Here is a 21,210-nt window from a genome sequence, read left to right as displayed (position 1 = left end):
CTGATTGTCTTTGCAATTGCTCCTTGCCCCTCAGATTCTCTTCCAGAGAAGCCCCCAGCTCTCAGGCTTCAACCTTGGGAGTAAGCTTAAGAAAGTGCTGTGGTCAAAGCTGCCTCTAAATCCTTTTTAAGATCTTAGTTTTCCAGTGTGATCTGCCTTGAAACAGCCCCAGCTTTACATACATCCTACTTAACCTTGCGACATTTCCTCTTCATTCTGAATGGGCGTTAAAGATGATTTCATCCTAGGCCTTCGCAGGGAGGATGAAGACTGGAGGGGAAATACTGCTTTCCTGGTGGCAATTACTTAGCAGGAATATCAAGGGCATGAGTGGGACAAAGAGAAGGAGGACTCCATCTAGCAGAGGGAGGTTGGGAAGGCTACTCAGAGGTGGTGCCGGGGATTCCAGCCAACTCTGGAAGGGCCACGGAGGCGCTGCATGAATGAGCCTTTAGTATAGAAAGTAGCATATGTGTAATTGTTTCCTATTGCTGTGTAACAGGGCAGCCCGAACTTGGTGTGCTTTCAAGCAAGAATATACGGTTACAATTGCAAGAGATATCTGGGGCTTAGAGATTAGTGACATAGAAGCTGCTGCTGGGAGTCTTTCTGGTTCTCTCTATGTCTCTGTCTATCTCCATCTGTCTCTGTCTGTCTGTCTGTCTGTCTCTCTCTTACGCATGCGCATATGTGTGTGTGTGTGTGTGTGTGTGTGTGTGTGCGCACGCGCAGACTAGACAATCATGAGTTACCTTCAGTTTTGCCTTGGGTCAGGTGATTAGCATCCAACTCGGCTTGTATTCCTGGAGAAGAGAGCTGACTATTGGTTGGTGACCTCAGTTCCCTACCATATGGAATGCTCTCTAATGCTATTTTAGTGTCTTTATAACACAGCACTTGGCTTCACCCATAGCAAGCATGAAGATAAACAACCCAGGCTTGGGGTTCACACAGCACAGTCACTGCTGTGTTACCAACTTCAGAAGCCATCCCTTCTAGAGGACATGGTGTTGCAGAGAATGAGAGAAAAGCACAGACAAGGGACTTAGGAGCCAGTCCTCTTCCACAAACTGGCCTCTGCAAAGTGTCATGTGGCTAGTCACCTTTTAGAGGGTCTGGGAGAACTTGGCTTCACTGCTCTGTCCAGCTGGGCTCCTCACCCAGAACTCCCCCAAATGGTAGCTTTCAGCTTCTAGTCTGCACAGCCTGGTGACCTACCTTGTTCCAGATCCTGTTTGCTGTAGCACTTTCTTTGTGCTCATATTGATCTGAACAGGGTTCCACTTTACCCAGCCCAGTCCCTGATTATAGGAACTTGGGCAGGTCCACATCCTCTCCAGCATCCAGCTTCCCTCAGTGTCAGAATGGAATAGTGGCCCAGCATCAAAGCATATTTAAGAACCAGCACCAGGGATGTATTTACATTGTCTGGTACAGAGGCAGCCTCTGTGGACCTCTCAACTGAAGCTTTAGCTTCCCAGATGCCATTTCACTGGGAAGCCAACTAGCCTAACAGGAACTGCTCTCTTTTAGGAGAATTTATCAAATGCCTCCTTGGCAGCTCACACACTGGCTGGTTTCTGTAAGCACCAGGCAGCTGAGAGGGTGTTAGGTGGGGATGGCAGGTGGGTAAAGGCTTCTCTGTAACTCTGAGATTGGGAGACACAATGCTGCCTGGGGGCAACCGTGGTAAAGATGCCTAGAAGAATCCTCTGCTGCAGGCTAACTCTTATAAGTGTATAGACAATTGGGAGGAAAGGAGACACTGTTTCATTTTATAGGCCTTTGGGAGGAAAGGACACATTGTTTCATTGTATAGGAGATTGGGAAGAAAGGACACATTGTTTCATTGTATAGGTGACTGGGAAGAAAGGGCACATTGTTTCATTGTATAGGTGACTGGGAAGAAAGGGCACATTGTTTCATTGTATAGGTGACTGGGAAGAAAGGGCACATTGTTTCATTGTATGGGTGATTGGGAAGAAAGGACACATTGTTTCATTGTATAGGAAATTGGGAGGAAAGGACACATTGTTTCATTGTATAGGTGATTGGGAGGAAAGGACACATTGTTTCAGAAAGCACCTGAGATCTCAGGAAGATCTGTCTGAGCCTCCCAGAGACAGCTGTGCCCAAGTACAACTTCAAGCACCAACTTTCAGTTTGTCATATTTTGCCTATTTATTATTTATTGAGTGGGTATAGATGCACGCCCATCAGAGGACAACTCAGAGAGTTAGTTCTCTCCTTTTACCTCGTGGGTTCAGGGTTCTACACTCGAGTCAGTCCTCAGGCTTGGTAGTGATTACCTTCAACTGCCGAGCCACCTTACATCCCCACCCGAGACTTTAGGGTTGCGTGTAAGCAAAGACTCACTATGCCTCCATAACATCAACCTTCTGTATGAACATGAGAGGCAATGACGACTGTGGGTGCCAGCCCTGAGTGACTAAAATCCTGCCTTGGACCCAACACCGCATATCTGCCCTTTTTCCTCCCCCTCTATGCTTTCACAGGGACTAGAGAAGCCACAGGGAAGAAATTGGATGTCTCATTCCAAGCAGGTTTTTCTTCCTTTCTTTTAACAAAAAATTACATCCACATGTCACTGTGCAACTTACTGGCAGGACACTAATTGCTCACTTGTATGAATACATTTCCTATTTTTCGAAAGTAGCACATAAACAAATGCTATTTTAAGCACACATCCTTTGAGGCCACTTTTCTCATCATCTGGTGGACACCAGGCAACCTCATTATCTGCTCTAACACCTGCTGCTGGCAGGCCTGGGACTGCTCTGTCCGATGCACAAGGCAAAGCTGCTCTCTCCCAAGGTCTTACCTTGCTGGAGTCCAGGATACTAAGTCCAGGTGACAAGGACTCAGTTCACTTGCCAGCTTCTATAATCAAGGAAGTCATTAATGGGAACTAGGATTTTCTGACAGCAATTAAACTTTTCTGTCAATGGGAAATGTGAAGTGTTCTAGACTCAGGAAACATCTCCAAGCATGCAAGCCTCCAAGTACAGCAGGTCGCTGACAGAGAACAGTTTGCTCGGGATCCTCAACGACACAGGCTCAGATTGCTAGTAGACAAGCTTGAAAATTCCTATCTTCTCCAGAGCCAAGGGGTCAAACGAGAATGAAAAGCCAGCTCACATAACCCACCAAACCATACTTCTGACATAAAAACATCCATTATGAAGACAGGTGTCTTTTTACTGGGTAAGATGTCTTTTTCCACTGGGCTAGAGCTGAATGACTCCTCCTCCGTCCCCTCCACTTTGGGGGAAGGGCAGAGGGCTTGACTGGTGATACAGTTCCTAGCATGTGCTCTCTCTCTCTCTCTCTCTCTCTCTCTCTCTCACACACACACACACACACACACTTCTCCTTTTCTCCCCCTGCCCCTTCCCATGGGGTAAAATGGTCCTGCAGTGGACATTGCGTGGGTGAACACGGTCCATCTCCCCTCCAGAGGTTGGGGAGGACAGATTCCTTCTAGTTGCAGTGTAAAGCATTAACAAGTTCTTCTGGCTACATTCTCATCGCTTGTCAATCATTTCTACTGGTACAAAGGCTTGTGGCTTGGTCTCTAGTCGCCTGGCATTTGGCAAGGTTTCTAATTTGGAAGTTTGATAAAGAAAGGGCTTCATCAGGACTCAACCCAGTCCTACAGTGATGAGGATAAATGAAGGCCTTACTTTATGCCTGTTGCCTAGCTATGCATAGGACCATTCTCAACACGGCCTGAATCCCTACACCATGCTAACCCCACAGGAGGCAAAGACCCGCCTACCTCTGTAGAGACTGTGAGGCAGAATCTAGTAAGGCCCCTCTGTGCCCTTCACAAGAGCTGAAGGAAGGGTACCATGAGAGGCAGCAGATGCTTCAACCATTCCCTGGGGATGGATTGACTGGTTGTATGGGAACCACCTAACCTTCTGGAAGAGCAATGGCCTTCAGTGCATGTGCCATCTAGAAATCTGGCCAGGGGCTGTATGGTTAGCTTTTTGTCACTACGGTTGACAACAATGACTTGAGAAGGTTCATTCTAGCCCATGGTCTCAGAGACGTCAGTCTATTGTGGTGAGGAGGGCATGACAGGACAGCCTACCGCAGGCTGGAAAGGAAACAGAACAGCAACAAGGACCTACGTCCTCTAGCTAGGCTACATGTCTTCTTTTATAACTTCTCAGTAATGACATCATATAATGAATCCATCAAAGGATCAGCCATTCCTTAGGTCAGAATCTAATTTTCTCTGGCGCCCCTAGAATTGTGCCTTACCTTTCACCTAGGTGATCTCCAAACTGATTCATTTACAAGATCAACCACTTTGGGGAATTTCACCTGTTTGGAACATGCCTGTGTCATACACCAGCACTAAGCACTAGGTACTAGTACTTAGCAATAAGTACTAGCAGCAGCAGTAGACTCACAGTTGTCTCCACCACTGTATGGGGTGTCTAATGGGAGGACTGGGGAAACTGAGTCAAGTTTACCGCACATGAGGACTCTCAGAAGGAAAAACCACAGACGTTCCTGAAATGAGTCTTAGGAAGTTCAAGGTTGCCCCTGTTAAGATTCTCCAGGAACATGGCCCATGTTTCTCTTCAGCAGCATGTAGTAAAACAGAGGTGTGTGGGTCAAGTCCAGCTTTCTGGTGTCTTCCTTGTGACTCAGGCAAGGCAGGGTAACCCCTTGGGTATTATTTTTTACCAAACATCAAATCTCAACAGACAGGTTATTTTTAGCTTTTTTGGAACTCCTATGAGTCCTGGGAACCTTATTTGACCATCTGTATGGAGAGACGTGTGTATGTGTATACTATTTAAAGGGGTGGTTGTCGGGTAACAAGGTGACACATCGTCTCTCACACAGAGAGATATTCAAACACAAGACAAAAAGACAACAAGACAGGAATAGAAAAATCTTCCAACTTATGCCTGTCCCAGAATGCCAGAGCTCAAGGGGACAAAAAGCTGGAGTTTTGATGCCAAGGAGTCTTCTGTAGAAAACAATTCAGAAGACCCTGGAGAGAGAGAAAGAGAGAGAGTGGTGGACAGAATTGAATTCTGCCTCCCGGTTTAGACATCCATAAATAGAGATGCCACTCACTGCACCTCAGAGTCATTTCTGCATTGCTCTCGGTAAAGGTCAAAACAAATGATTCCACAGGCCTATCTGGAAAATGCAGACACACACAACTTGGTCTGCCCACCAGCTGCTGGGATCTGGGGCAAGGATGGGGGAGGGAAGCAGACAGTGAGTGCGTTTGTGACTGTTACACGAAGCCACGCAAATCCACTGCCAGCTTTGTGCCACTTAGGGAAACTAGAATGCTTGTTGCTTCCTCTGCAGATGTGGTGACAGGATTCTCCTAAGTGTGACTTTATAGGCACCCTCCCTGGTGTCTGAATTGCTTTGTCTGTGATTCTGCCATCCCGGCCCAGGCCCCCATGTTTGACAGACTCCTACTGATTGCTAACAAATCAACTGGGTAGCATTGAAACCAGTCTACACTCAGAGTTATACCCTCCTCCCATCATGGCACAGCTTCCTGTCACAGTTTTAATCGGCTTCCAACAACCTACTGCCATGGTCCTCTGTGGATGATCTTGACCATGGTTCTTCACACAAAACTCAGTGGAAACCTTTGTTGCTGGTCCTGGCACATATATTGTTGGCTCTTGTGAGACTGCTGGTCCAGATGGCACTGGGACATATTATAAAGCCATCAGAGTCTTTTAAAAAGTTTCTCCTTACTACATTCTATCTATCTATCTATCTATCTATCTATCTATCTATCTATCTATCTATCTATCTATCTATCTATTCACCTACCCACTCACATATCCATCCATCCATCCATCCACCTACCCACCCACTCACCCACCCAGCTATGTATCCATTCGACTGAGTGTATGTGCCTCCATACTATGTCATAGGAGGTCACAACTTGTGGGAATCAGTTTGCTCTCTCTACCAGGTGGGTCCAAGAGAACAACCTTAGGTTGCCAGGGCTGGCATAGCCTCCTTTACCCTCGGCTAACCCTCTTGTTCTCATTTGATTCTTATTGTGTTGTATTCTATCTCTATGCTAACTGGAGAGAAAGCCTTCTGCCCACAGCTGCCTCGAACTCAGATGGCCACAGGAGTAGGGGCCACCTAGACACAGTGACCTGGAAGGCGGCCACCTGTTCCATTTATTTTATTTTATTTGGTTGGTCGTATAACTATTTTGGTATTTTTGAAATTTTACTCTTGAATATTGAATTTACATAATTTCAACCCCACATTCATTTCCTTCTATATTCCCATGTCCCCTTGACTCCTTCTCAATATCATGACCTCTTCTTTATTACTGTTTACACACACACACACACACACACACACACACACACACACACACACACACACTAACCTGATGAATCCATATAGTGTTGGCCATATGAGCTAGTGTCTCATATATATGACATGAAACTTACACCCATGAAATCTTAGCAATATGGCCACCTAAATGAACCCAGCACAATGACACCAGGAGATCTCAATATGGATGGGGGAGTCTCACAAGGCCTCACCCTTAGATAAAGAGCTTTGGGTAGTTAATGGCTGCTCAGAGAGGGAGACCAGTTTTTTTTTTTTTCCCAGAAATCTCCTCACTGATAGGCTGTCCAATCACAATCGGCCATCCCTACACACACTGACATATCAGCGCCCCATCCTTACAGCAGTGGGAATTGAAGCCTACATCCAGGCCAGAACAAACATTCTGCTCAAACATCAGAGCATTTTGCTTTCATGTGTTGAAAGCTGACTCACTATAGTGGTGAACTGGCCCAACCACTTGGGTTCCCAGCGGGTCCTGCATGGTGCTGCACCCACTCAAGAGCTCTCTGGATTCTTGAATGAAAGACATATGTATGACAGTTAATTTTGATGTGCCTTGACTAGCATAATGGCTGGGCCCTTCTAATCCTCCTCGAGGCTAGCTTATATTTTCTTCCTGTATCCTTGGACTAACATCTTCTAAAAGAGTATATATATTTAGGATATATTCAGCAGCCTGCCGGCGTGTATGTCTGCAGGCCAGAAGAGAGGACCAGATCTCATTATAGGTGGGTGGTTGCTGGGAATCGAACTCAGGACCTCTGGAAGAACAGCCAGTGCTCTTAACCTCTGAGCCATCTCTCCAACCCTAACATCTTCTAAATCTATGTTTTAACTTTGCTGCTCTGTTACCTTCTGAGTAGCCCACCCCCAAATATGGCTGCTTCCTCTTTCCACACTTACATTGCTGGATAAATTTTCTTCTTTTTCTTAAAATCTGATCCCTCTGCCTCCGAGACACGGTGATTCTCCTCTTCTCACCCATCTCTCAGTCCCTTGCCTCATCCCAGACTTCCTGTCCAACCAGTGGCTATGTGACAATTCTTTATTATCAGTTAAAGCCAACTGGGGACAGGGATCCTCAAGTCTAGAGGTGTAGCTTTTGGGAGCCGAAATAAGTCAAAACATTAGAACAATTCCCAACAGGTTATAACCTGCTTCTTCTCCTCCCAGATGTACAGTGGTGGCACTGATCAAACGTAAGAGGGAAAGTACCCATGGGTTTTGGAGGTGAGACAGCTGGGTTCAAATTTCAGTAACCTTGGTTTTTCCTCTGTGTAACTAGGACTTCTTCATCCACCTTGAGAGATTGCCATTGAGAGTCAATTAAACATGGCACACATATTTTTGTGCCTGACAGGTGTCACCCACAGCAGAAACCCAATAGTCTCATTTCAGATTAGCCACAAGGTCAAGTTCCAGGTCTGAATGAAATGTCTGAGCCTGGTGCAGGACACCCCTTTCTGTCTTCAGGTGATTCTGGAAAATGCTTGGGTTCCTTCCCATTCCACAAGGGTTCACTGTTGAGCCTAAGAATGTGGGGACACACCTATAACCCCCACTTCTGCTACTTCCATCCCCCGGTGCTGCTGGCAATTCCCCTAGCTTCTAAGTTCTGCTAAGAAAATGGCCACCAACTGAGCCCTCTCTCTCTACTGTGGGGCCCTGACCTGTCAGAAAGAGTCCTTCTCAAATGGCCTCACCCCAGATTTTGACACTTTCGAGGGTTGAGTACCTATGGGGTATTCTCGAAGCTGCCCGCAGGTCCACGTCAGACAATACTCTCCCTTTTATTATTCTCAGGCTGGACTCATTGTTTTAATTATTACAATCTGATGTTGAGTCAAGATTTAATTACCTGAGGTTAATCTGTTTCTTAACAATGAGGGGAACAGACTTTGCTGTCAAAAGAATGAAGGCAGACGCACCATCCATGGCTTCACTTCTGTTCAGATAATTGCTCTTCAGGGGGGCAATAAATAACTGTGATTCAGTACATGGAGTGGCCCTCAGCTACAGACACATGGAGATAAGTGAGAATCAATATGTCAGGCCACCACTTTTCAGCCACCTTGACCAGTGATCATTAAGGTCAGTGTCTGCCAATTACAGACTGTGGGTCAAAGTCAACCTGCTGGCTAGTTTTTGATTGCTCACACACTGGAAAAAAATCCATTTTATATAAAAAAATTCCAAAATGGTTCCATCAATTATGAAAGTACCCTGTAAGAGACTCATCAATCGTTTTTTATACTTTTGAAAAATTTTAAATATTTATTTTCATTACTTTTGAAAATTTAAAAATATTTATTTATATCACATTCACGTATGTATATGTGAGTAGATGAACTTGACGCAGGTGCCCATGCAGGACAGGGGCATCAGAATTCCCTGGAGTTGTGGTTGTAAGCTATCCAGTGTGAGTGCTGGGAACTGAACTTGGGTCCTCTGTGAGAGCAGTGCGTGCTCTTAACCACCGGGCCATCTCTGCAGATTTCTCAAGTCCTTAAGTCCAGAAAGACTTATTATCTGGGTGTCAATGAAAAAGTATGCTCACCTCTGAGCTGACAGAAGGTCTTAAATTTGCAGCCCTGCTGGCTGTTGAACCTGACAGGACAGTCCCAGGTCTCCTGAAGGGTTCTAATTAACAATATGATGTAGTCTCGTGCACGTGAAGAAAACTGTCAGCAGGGAAGTGCTCTCTCAAACCACACACATGTAGCTCCAATCCTGGGACCCTGGAGATTGTGTTTGGAAGCCCTGTACTAATAGTTTGTGCTAGCTTGAGGTGGAGCCTTTCTCCAAACTGCTTTATAGTGGGAACCAACCACAGCTTTGCCTGCGATCCTGTCTAGGCTGAGACCGCACTGTTAAGTCTGTAGTTGCACTCGGAGACACCCATGCAGCTTGTCTTGAGAGGTCGGGCTTTCATTCTAGCAAGAACACAGCTTTGTCCTGCTTTTCTCTGCCACTTTACACCAGAACTCAGCCAGAACCCTGTCCTAAATTAGAGGACACTCCTCTAGACTGAAGCATTAATAGGAGGGGTGGTTCAGAAGGCTGTCATTGTAACCTCAAAACTGGGAAGTCTGTTCATGAGGAAAATCTGTAATAACTCACCAACCAGTTCTTGGCTGCTATGAGAAAGGGAGAAAAGAAAAGCCCTCTGAGAGAGATCACTTCTTCATTTTTTTAAAGGCAACTCCACATAAAATGAGACAAAGGGTTTTAAGGTGACAGAAGAGTCCTCTACTCTCATCACCAACTCACATCTGAAGCTTCTTCTTCTTCTTTTTTAATGTACAAAGACCCAAAAGAAAACAAAGTGGAATGAAGAGAAAATTCCACGAGTCAAAACATTTGTCAAAGTACCAAAAATGAAGCTCTCTTACTGGCAAACCATGTCTTCATTTAACATGTGTCGCAAGGCTACAGACTACCCAGCCACGTGACTACAGACTACCCAGCCACGTGACTACAGACTACCCAGCCACGTGACTGATTACCCAGCCACGTGACTACTGACTACCCAGCCACGTGACTACTAGTGCTCAAAGAAGTACATACAGAAACAGGAGGCTCAAAATAGGCTGTTTATTAGCAGAAAACTAGATGACAGAACTGCGATTCAAGGCGCAGTCATCATCACCCTCCTTGATTAGTAGGGGAACTCTGAGCATCCGTTTGGTCATTGAGCCTCCCATGTCTTTCTCATTAATGCTTCTTTGCTGCCCTTCTTCACCTCTCCTTCAGGGTAAGGAGCCATCCCTCCAAGTCAACACCCTGCAAACACCATGATGAGCAGGGCTGGGTCTAACCATTAAATGATGGTTGCTAGCTTCCCATTTATAGCGGGAAGCCATCCCCAGAAAGGCGTTGGAAGCCCATTGAACTCCGGTGCCAGCTTCCTGTCTTGCGTCTCCGGGCCACTCCTTCCTCTTCAGTTTCCCTCAGTTTAACAGGCTGCTCTTCCCACTACCGGGCTCTAACTGCTGCGTCTCTACTCAGCCCTCGACTCTTTCCAGGGAATCAGCACCAGATGTGTCCCTACCCCCTACATCTGTGTTTGCTGTCACACTTCGGCTCCCCTGCCAGGAGGGCTTCACATGGGCCTCCACACGCTGCAGGTTCCGCAGGGATTTGAAAAGTGTTTGCTAATCTCATCAACATAAATCTCCGAGCTTTAGAAACTCAGTGACCTTGGGTTTTCCCGGAACAGAAAGAGCCTGCCATTTTCCCTGTTGCACGGACAGGGTCTAGGTTGACTTCCTGTGGAGCATGGGAAGTTGACGGCTTCCTGCATCTCCAGTCTTACTATCAATCAAAGAAGTAACTGGTCTCAACTCAGATTTACAGAATGCTTTGGAACAAGCCAGCCATTACGATGCTGCTTATCTCTCTCCGTTGTCCCGGTTTCCCCCTGAGAAAAGGATGGTGGGTTACCTCAGTGTGGCACGGGAAGAAACAGGCCTGGAGGAAGCTACATGAACTGATGGTCTCAGGGAACAAAGAGCCAAACCTGTTCTTGCCATCCTGTAAGTCTGACTGATGGGGAGAGCAGGAGTAGGAGCAAAGTTACCTTGGGCCATCATCACATCTTTAATAGTCCTTGCCCAGCGCTGTGAGTGACCTAATATCCTGTGACGCTGGTAAATCTATAAGAATGAAGCCCAAGAATGTCGCCTGAGGCCCATTACAGAGACATTCCTAATTTGCTGTATCTCTACTTGATGTTTCCAGAAATGTATTTGAAAAGTACCTTGATTTAGAATTTTATTTACTGTAAAAACTTTATAAAGCGGTCACTATGTTGGAACATGGTATCTGGGGCAATTTGAATCTGTGTTCCTGAGCCACACCCACTCTTATTTGACTCTAGAATAAACTCTCTCTTACTCCCTTTGACGTGAAAGCTGCGTTTTTATGTGGATAAGTCTGGAGTGCGAAGACTGCGCCTGTGCCCGTGGCTCCTGGCTATCGGGTCAGACTTCAGTTGAGCTGAAGTCATACTGAGCATCTAGACAGAACGGTAGCTTCCGTTGAGCCAACCCACAGCTATAGAGGGGCAGTGGGGATGACGGGGGAGGCCTGTTAGATGCACTCGGGTCTCTGGAATCTGCTGAGAGTAAGAGAGGGAGGAAGGCACAGCCTGAGAACCCAGCAACCTCTGTTTCTACCCCAAGACTATCATCTGTAGGAGCCTGCGGCTCCATGACAGACCCCAGGGCTTAGCATCCCACCCCAGACGCATCCTGCTCCATTTTCCTTGTGGACATGCAGAACAAGTGCAACCCCACAGTGCAGTTCACCATCTGTGCCGCGTTGGCAAGGATAATGTGTGTTATTTTAAAAATAATAAGACCATTTATTCACATGTGCTTTCTCTTCCTCTATGTACTCAGCAGCAAAGTGATAAAAAAATGGAGGAAATTATCCAAACAAAAATATTTATGAGTAAATAGCTTATAGAGATGGCGAGGCTGTCACTCTCTAATTCTGGTCCCACCCACCGGAGCAAACAAAGACACTGCTCCTGGCAGCGTGATTGAATTGTATACAATTATCACCAATCTTTTAAACATGATGGTAACGAGAGAAGTATTAGCATAGATTAGAACGGCCTCGAAACATTTATTTCCCCGAGAATATGACTACTGCTTCTAATTTTTATTCATGGAATGGAGAAGATGCTATCTCGTATTTTCTCAGGCAGCCTGATCTGATATCATTTTCACAATTTCCTTCACGTGTCTCTGGAAGGCAGCTACAAGACGATGTGATAACGCCGGCCATTTTAACCAAGCGCACGGTTCTCTTTGGACTTCAGGGTTCGCATCCAGATTCATCAACTACTTTGTTTGCATAAAATAATTCGCTGGGGACCTGGAGAGATGGCTCAGCAGTTAAGAGTGCTTGCTGGTCTTTCAGAGGACCATGGTTGAGTTCCCAGCACTCATGCATGTCAGGTTGGCTCGTAACTGCCTGTAACTCCACCGCTGGGGGAATCCGAGGCTCTCTGCTGGGCCTCTGAGGGAAACTGTACAGGTGTAACAACACACACACACACACACACACACACACACACACACACACACACACACACACACACACACGCACGCACATGCACACATACACACATACACACTTGCATGCATGCACAGGCACACACACATTTGTGCACTCACCTTCATGCACACATGCATGTATGCACACATATGCACACACACCTATGCACACAGATATAAATGAATTTAAAAGTTATTTCTCAGTCATTCTCTGTTTTCACTTTGGGTACATTCTAGAATTATCTGACGACCTCGCAGCAGGTAAATGCAAATAAAAACTAAAAGTAAACCCTTTACCCCATGGAAAGAATTTCCTAAATTTCACATTAGGCCTAAAACTTTGGGCACTGATGAAGTTTTGGGGAATCCCTTACCAGCTGCAAATAGAAAAATCAAGACATCCCCGAGCCTATGATCTGGTTTAGTATGTGCATATTTCATAGGCAGGAGATGACCTGCCTAGATTATGTGCAAGATGATGCATAATAAAGAAGGTGAGTTGGAACAAAGACGGGGAAGTGCTCAGCTCGAACCCTTGAGAAGAACAAGGGCTCTCCTTCAGGGAGGTTCTCTTTTTAAGGGCCTCTTCTGGAAACTGTTTCTATTTGAAAACAAACAAAAAAAATTCCCTGACCATTAGGTGCTCTGAGTAGTTGCAAATTGTGGTCGAGTTCAGAAAAAGCTGGCAGATTCCAGATGATGAATTCCAGTCTAGCAGCCAAGATGATCAGCTAAATAGACCATTTATCAACCGCGAGACCTTTATCTGATTTTATTTTGTAGTGCAGCCAGACAGAGTTTAAAAGCACAGATGGAGCTGTTTGAACGGAGTGGCTGAGTATGGCCATAGAAAAGAAGAAAACGGTGCCTCCAGATGAACCCAGGTTTGTTGAGTAGGATACATGGTTCTTACTTTCTACAAACATTTCCCTGAATATTTGAGTTGGAGGCGCAGATTCTCACAGGCCTGCCTTTCCCTGTGTGGATCACTGGACTATGCCTCAGGGCCTGGTGCAGTTTTTGGTACCAGGCAGGCATCAAAGGCATTAATTTGACTGAAAAATGATGGCGCAGAGGTAGGACTAAGCTAGCAACTGAAATAAAATAGCTTTGACTCTTTGTACAACCATGCAGGAATGAGGACCCAGTAGTATGTTCTGAGATAATATAAACTCAAGGAGTTTAGGTCATTTATATATCTGTCTGTCTGATCACTTACCCAGTCATCATCTGTCTGTTCATTCATGCATCCATCCATCCATTCATCTATCCATCCATCCACCCATTTACCTAACTACCCATCCATCCATCCATCCATCCATCCATCCATCCATCCATCCATCCATCCATCCATCCACCAACCCACCCACCCACCCACCCACCCACCCACCCATCCATCCATCCATCCATCCATCCATCCATCATCCATCCATCCATCCATCCATCCATCCATCCATCCATCCATCCAAATACCTATCAATCAATTCAATCAGCCAGCTACCCACCCATCTACCAATCTATCCACTGAACACATCTTGACTCAATTACACATCCGACACCGTACTTGGCCATGCAGATGTGTAGATGGATCAGAGATCTAAGGATCCTTGTTTTAGAAAGTATCATTCTGGTAGAATATCAGAGAAAGTGATATTCACTCAAGCTCGAGCTTGCACTGGAAAATGTATCAGATTCCCAAGTGCAACCTGCGGTCTGTTGACACTGAGCTTCCAATCTGGAATAGTAATCAATGGCCTCACAGTAGCAGTCACTGATCTCACAAGTCAGCTGTGCTCGCCCCATCACTCCTCCCTTTCAACCCCCAAGTCATTCCTCTTTTGTACTAAGAGCTGGAGATAGGCCAGTGAGCAGGCGGAGAGAATACCTTCCTCCTCAGAGTGTGAAGACATAGATAGGCATCTGCTTCATTTAGACTCATTAAGGTGTCCTTGGGAACAAGGAAGATGCAGGAAAGGATGACCAGCCACATGCAGTGGATGAAAGGTCACTTCCTCACTGCTGAACCACGCCGTCCTCACGCCGTCCTCACGGTGTGCTCAGTGAGAAAGCCGGCCACAAAAACAGTGAAGACAAAGGAGCAGGCTCCAAACACTGGCTCAGCATGGGACGCCTCCTCTCTGACGCCAGCTCATCTGTCTCTCCCCAGAGCAAATACTTCCTGTCGGCTCCTCCGTAGGACATGGCTTCCCTGCTTTCCGGCAGGAAACGCACCACATGGAAAGTCAATGGGACTTTGCTATCACCCGAGCTCACAGGAGCCATAGGTTTTGAGTCTCCACTCTAGGTAAGGTAGGGATGGACACTAGCTTTGTCTCCTCTCGGGTGAGGACTGAGGAGCTGAGGAACTGGGAGCAATGAGGGAGCCACTGCTCTCAGAGGAGTTCTGATCCATCTACACTTGGCAGTGTCAACGTACACATGGACACAGGCACACCCACACAATACACACATATACATACATACAGACACATACACACACATAGACATACACGCATACATACACAAGGACACACCCACATCCTCCCCTACACATACATATACATACACACATAGAGACATATACACAGACACATACACATGCATACACACACACACATACATACACAGGGACACAGGCACACAGGCATGCACAGGGACACAGGCACACAGGCATGCACACACACATGCACATGTACATGCATGTGAGCGTGCACGCACGCACACGCACGCACACACACACACACACACACACACACACACACACACACACACACACACACTTGAGATCCTGGGAGAAAAGTCAAACTTAACTTACATCAGAGTTCATAGGTCTCACATGAAGATTTTCTTTTTCCATTTTTGAAATAGTTTTACAATTCTTTTCTGTGTTCATGGGAGTTTTGCCTGCAAGTATGTTCGTGACACCATATGCGTGTCTGCTTCCTGAGGAGGTCCGAAGAGAGCATCTGATCCTCTGGGATAGATGTTACAGGTGGTTGTGAGTCACCATGTAGGTGCTGGGACTTGAACCCAGGTCTTCTACAAGAGCAGCCAGCGCTTTTAACTGCTAAGCCATCTTTCCAGGCCTTCCTCTCTCCAACAACAACAACACTAGCGTGAGGATGTATGTGTACCTTTGTCGGTGTGCATGTGCATAGGCTGCAGAACAACTTCAGAGACTGACCCTATCTGTTTCCTTGGAGACAGGGTCTATCTGTGGTCCAGAGCTCATCAATTAGGTTAGACTGGCCAGCAAGTCCCAGGAATCCTCCTGTCTCTGAGTCTACAGAGCTGGTGTTACAATGGACGCTGCCACATGCTGCTGTTTTAGGCATGGGTTCTGGGGATCGAACCCTGGTCCTCATGTTTCAGAGGTAAGTGCTCTTCCCACTGAGCTTCCCTCTCAGGTGCCAAAGCATTTTCCTGAAAGGGAATGTTGAACGCCCAGCTGTCTAAACACACCTAGAATAGCGAGGCTTTTCAGTAGCTCTCTGGGAATTAAACTGACATGGCAGTCCACCCTCTCTCTGGCAGAAGGGACCTAACACGTCCACGGGAATCTTAAGAGAGTAGCTGAGCCCAGTAAGATTGAAATGCTGGGAGCCAGGGAATCGGAACATGAGAGGTAGCTCCTGTCTCTTCAAGGAGCCGGGGCTGCAGCTTTGTGGGCTCAGAGGCTGGCTGCAGTGTCCGCTCAGCTCACATGCTGAAACCTCAGAGATTTCTTTCCTCCGGTTTGTGTCGATGTTGCCTGCCTCAGCACTGAACTCTGGGAAGCCCCCGCAGAAGTGACGCTCGTCATTCGTTGTCTTTGATTTTCCAATTTCAGTTCAATTGAATTTCTACTTTTCGGGGGCTGCTTGGGTACTGTGGTTTGGAACGCTTAATTCAGCTCTGTGATGATGTACATGTGGCCACTCAACAGGAGCCTGAAGAGAGTCAGTCAGGGTTTCAGACCCTCTGTGTCCTCCACATAAATGTTAAGAAGGTTGTATAGGGACCCCTCCTTTCCCCCCAAAACAAACCGCTGGACTGGGTAAAAATCACACTATTCGGTCCTGCCTTCCTCAGAAGAAATGACAGTAGTAAGGGCCTTTGGAGAGCTTAGGGTTACAAGAAGGCTGACTCTCGTGTGTGTGTGTGTGTGTGTGTGTGTGTGTGTGTGTGTGTGTGTGTGGTGTGTGTGTGTGTGTGTATGTGTGTGTGTGTGTGTGGTGTGTTATGTGTGTTTGTGTGTGTGTGTGTGTGGTGTGTTATGTGTGTTTGTATATTTGTGTGTGTATGTGTGTGTGTTTGGTGTATGTGTAATGTAACATGTGCAGCATGTGTTTGTATATTCATGTGTTTGTGGGTATCTACATATGTGTGTCTGTGTGTGAATACATGTGTGGTAGGTGGACAATATGGATCGCACTGGGAGGCTATCAATCATCTTCAAGGTAAAAGGAAATACCAGCCTGGGTCGATGGCCCAGCTGTAGATGTACATGTAGAGTACATGCCTTGTAAGCTTAGGACTTCTGTTCAGATCCCTTATTACCATGGAAAAGTCAGACACAGTGCGGTCCGTGTCTGTAATCCTAACTCTGTGAACGGAAGACAGGCAGATGCAGGGGCTTACTGACGCCAGGTCTGGCTGAAACAGTTAGGGCTCTGTTTCTGAGAGAAACCCCATCTCTGGCAAAAAGTAAGCAGCAGAGGAAGACACCAACATCTGATGTCGTTGGCCGCTGAGCTCCTTGCACCTGTGCACACATGTGTGAGCACACCTACCCACAGACACACCTGTGCATGTACACGCCCATATCCAATATAGTAGCCATGGAAACAGGGAGGGTTGGGAGAGCATGTGAAAATGAAGTCCAGGGAAAGGGCTATGATTTTCTACTCTCCTCTTTGTTTTTAAACAGCGACAGTTACATTTTTAAAGTGGTCACCACGATTAAACATGAGTTTCTCTTTTTCTCTCTCTTCTTGTAAATTTTCCATGCTAACCTTTGGTGTCTTAGCCCCACAAGAGTAAATATTGGGACCATTTCAACTCAACTCACCTCTCTCCCTCTGTCAACGAGCGTGCAATTAGAACTGTCATGGTCCTTGGACTGCACTTGTGAAGATGCAAACATTCACAGGCTGCAGCCTTCAATTTCTAATTTAGAATTTAGAATTTTCTGGACTGGTATGTTATTCTAGGCCGTCACTGTATTGTGTCAGCATCTGCTAGCCACTTATGACCACTAAGCCTCAGAAAAGGTGGGTGTGACCCAGAAACTGATTTTTTTTTTTTAACAGTTCAATTAATCGAAAGCGTAAATGATCACATTACAGCAGTGACTCCATTTTGAATGATGCGACATTAGGCCAGTAGATGCTTCAGTGAGACAGGAGACAGACAGTTCAAGGAAATATGTTCCCTGAGTGGGATGGCTTACGTGTGAACTTAGAAACTAGGAATGAACCAGACCTAGGGAATGGGGTAGAGTTTCAGAAGGGGCTGACCTAATCCAGACTCAGGTGACAAGTGGGAAAGCCAAGAAAATGGAGATGAGAAGACATCTAAACCCCAGATGGCTTCACTGGGAACGCTGAAGGGAAATGGACCCTGTTGAACCCATTAAGGAAGGCTGGCAAGTCACAAGGTGAAGACAGCATCCAGGGTCAAGTCTAGAGGTGTCTGGAACAAGGAGCTGCATTACTGGATCGGCACTTAGGTAGAGGGAGAGCAAGAGATGGATAGGAGCCCACAGTTGGCTGCTGTGTCATCTAGGACTTCACATGAGCTGCTGGGTGGACCTGGTAGGACGGGGACACATCAGGTGGTGGGGGTGCACACTTAAAGCCAAAATATAAACAAGAGCTTCTCACAGGCTCAGTTTAACGAGGTCAGAGGGCACTGACTTTATCTGACCATTAAATCTCCCGAGACTAAGGTGTGAATGGAAATTAGATTCTTAGATGTCTCATTTTCAGAAGACTTTAAAACAGGAATTTTTGCTAGGGCCCCTAATTCTAAAAGCCTTTTAAAACACTGGGTTTAAAAAAAAAAAAAGCAAAAAGCCAACATGGGGTCCAACCGAGGCTCAGGGAGGGCATCGCTGTATGATGACATGTGACCTGAGGGCTGGGTGATTTTACAGAAGAAGGCTTATAGGGAAAAGGGCAGAGATGGCGGGGGGTGGGGCACATGGATAGGGAGCTGCCTGGCTCTACCAAGGACAGTCTGGGTAACCTTGGAAAGAGCTATACCCCTTTTCTTCCCCGTCTCCATGTGACCCTCTCTTCCCTTCTACAGGGTCCAGAACCTCGAGAGTCTGAAGAGTAGGTGAATGGATCATCTGGTGGAAAGACCAGAAATAACCCAGCCCTGCGGAGCGCCTGGCTGGGTCACATTCCAGCCCATTTATCTTTAGAGATCCATACACCTCGCTGTGTGTAAACATCTCGTTCCTGCTTTTACAGTCTTGAGAGTCCTTGACTCCCCTACGTTTCCTTCTGTGGGGAGCCGTGCTCTATTCTCACAAAGAAGGAAACAGAATCCTTTCAGCTCACCTCCCGGTCCAGCAGTGCAGGTGACACCACGGTGACAATGTCTCCTTTCTCGGGATCGATGTAGAACATGTTAGGAGACGGCTTGTCAGGCGTCTGCTGACGGATGTTGTACCGCAGGAGAGCGTTGTCAGTGGCCGGGTCATCTGCATCAAACGCTGTCATCCGCATCACCGTGGTCCCTAAGGAGGGCAGGGCCAAAGGGTAGGAGACGGTTATCAAAGGGGCAGGACGGTCGGGCCTCTCCCCCGTGGGTGACGGCAAGGGAATAGCCTGCCAATCACTCTCTGAATTAAAAAGACAAATCATTTCCCAAGCTCTGCTTTTCCTGCCTGCTCCATCACATTAAAGGACCCGAAATAGAGAAAAGAAAGCTCCCCTGTTCGGTGGAGCTGACAGCTTAATTTTTCCTTCTGCTGATGTGCGATTTATTTTTACAGGCTTCCATTGCAGTTTGGATGCGGCTTCATGACAAGAGCTTTTAAAACCCTTATGGGATACCTGCCCATGCCTGGGACAGGTGCTGGGGAAATAGAAGCACAAAGGGGGTCATACATCATAGCATCCTGGAGCTCAGAGAGACGGAGACATAAAGAGGCAGGAAACCATTAGTAGGACATGGTGGTGGTGGGGGGGCAAAGAGCAGTGTCATCTAGCCCAGGCTCAGTGAAGATTCCCTATGCAAATACCCATGGGGTGAGGAGGTACAAATGAGGAAAAGGACAAGGGAAAAGCTACACCAGGAAAAAAAAAAAGAGCCAGCTTTACATGAACACCACTAGATAGCCAACACCCTTAGATACTTGTAGATGTAGAGAGGGTGGTGACAAGGTGTGACCTTGCCAAGACAAGCAAGAGACATGGGCACAGGACCTACTTCCGTGAAGAGACAGACTGCTTGGCGATGCCTGGGTCAATAGTTGGTCATCTTTTGTGAGGGTCTTGCCTACACACAGCTAACATGAAGGGAAACCAGGGTAGACTTACAAGGACAACTGGGCTTGATTAAAAAGAATACATTTGCCTTCTTGACATCGACCCCTGAGAATGCTCAAGTCAAGCAGTTTGCACAAGGAAGCTCATGGGTAGATTTTCTCATGGGAATTTGAAATCAGCCTAGCTGTCTAGCAACAGGGGAGTCCATAAGAGGACAGCATCCATCTATTATGAAACATTTAGAGGTTGTTTGGGGAGCAGATCTAATGGGCCTACTGTGGACAACATTCCAGGTGACACCATGTAATGAAACACATCGGGTTGAGGAGCAACTCGTGCGCTGCCTGTGTGAACATGCTTACCAGGGAAACCCCCACAGCATGCGTGGACAGAAGGTTTGCGACATTGAAACCTCATACTGGTCATGCTGGTTAATCGGAGGACAGAACGGGGAATGAGGTTGGGGTGGTCATGAAGGAGCAAGGTTAGCCTAATCTGTCCATGCTCTCACAGAGTGGATGCAGTGATTCTGCAACTAAACTTTAACTTTAAAAACAGTGTAAATATGAATACTGACAGCCATGTGGCCTAGGACCCAGTCAGACAAACATGGCTACTATACACACACACACACACACACACACACACACACACACACACACACACGTGTGTGTGTAATAGCATATGTATAATAGTACTATAGTATATACTATATAAACATACTCCAGAGACTTAAAGGAAACAATGAGTTTTTTGAGCTGACCCGGTATCCCAGAATTTTTGTTTAGCTTACATGCTCCTTCTACCATCAAAGCTAGAACATTGATTTATTTTCCCACAATTAATCAGAGCCAGGTTTTCAACCATTAAGTCTGAGGTGGTCAGGTTAATAAGGGGACCCTATTCACTCTAGAGGTTGGATGGAGTTTTGATTAGCTTCACCCATGCTGCCATTAGCTGAGTGTTGCAAGGCACATCCACTACCAATCTCGTTTCTTTGCCTTTGAAATATTGTGGAGAAAATATAGGGTCCCACACACTTATAGAACATTCTTGGCAGAAGCAGACCCTTACTTCTGCTCCATGTGTTGGAAGATAGTGTTAATTATGCGTGCTAAGCATACTGTGAGTGGATGGGAGTCTCCTACCCAAGGGGCTCTATGAGGTCATGCGCAGCTCACTGAGTTGGTACCTCTGTCACATCGGAAGAGAAGGCCACCCCAGACTCTACATAACTTACAGATTTCAAACCAAGATCTTATCTAGGA

General features: G+C 46.4%; 1 protein-coding gene across 1 annotated transcript in view; it reads right to left on the bottom strand.

The window, feature by feature from the left end:
• Cdh13 (cadherin 13) overlaps positions 1-21,210 on the bottom strand; it is a 1,043,248-nt gene that overhangs the window by 217,722 nt on the left and 804,316 nt on the right. The window contains exon 7 of the mRNA XM_032888181.1: positions 19,010-19,188. Coding sequence (XP_032744072.1) covers positions 19,010-19,188 — 179 coding nt within the window. The remainder of the gene's footprint in view (positions 1-19,009; positions 19,189-21,210) is intronic.

This window comes from Rattus rattus, chromosome 17 (assembly GCF_011064425.1).
Source record: "Rattus rattus isolate New Zealand chromosome 17, Rrattus_CSIRO_v1, whole genome shotgun sequence".
Classification (NCBI taxonomy): Eukaryota; Metazoa; Chordata; class Mammalia; order Rodentia; family Muridae; genus Rattus; species Rattus rattus.
The sequence above is the reverse complement of the archived record's forward strand: the minus strand, read 5'-3'. Positions and strand labels throughout refer to the sequence as shown.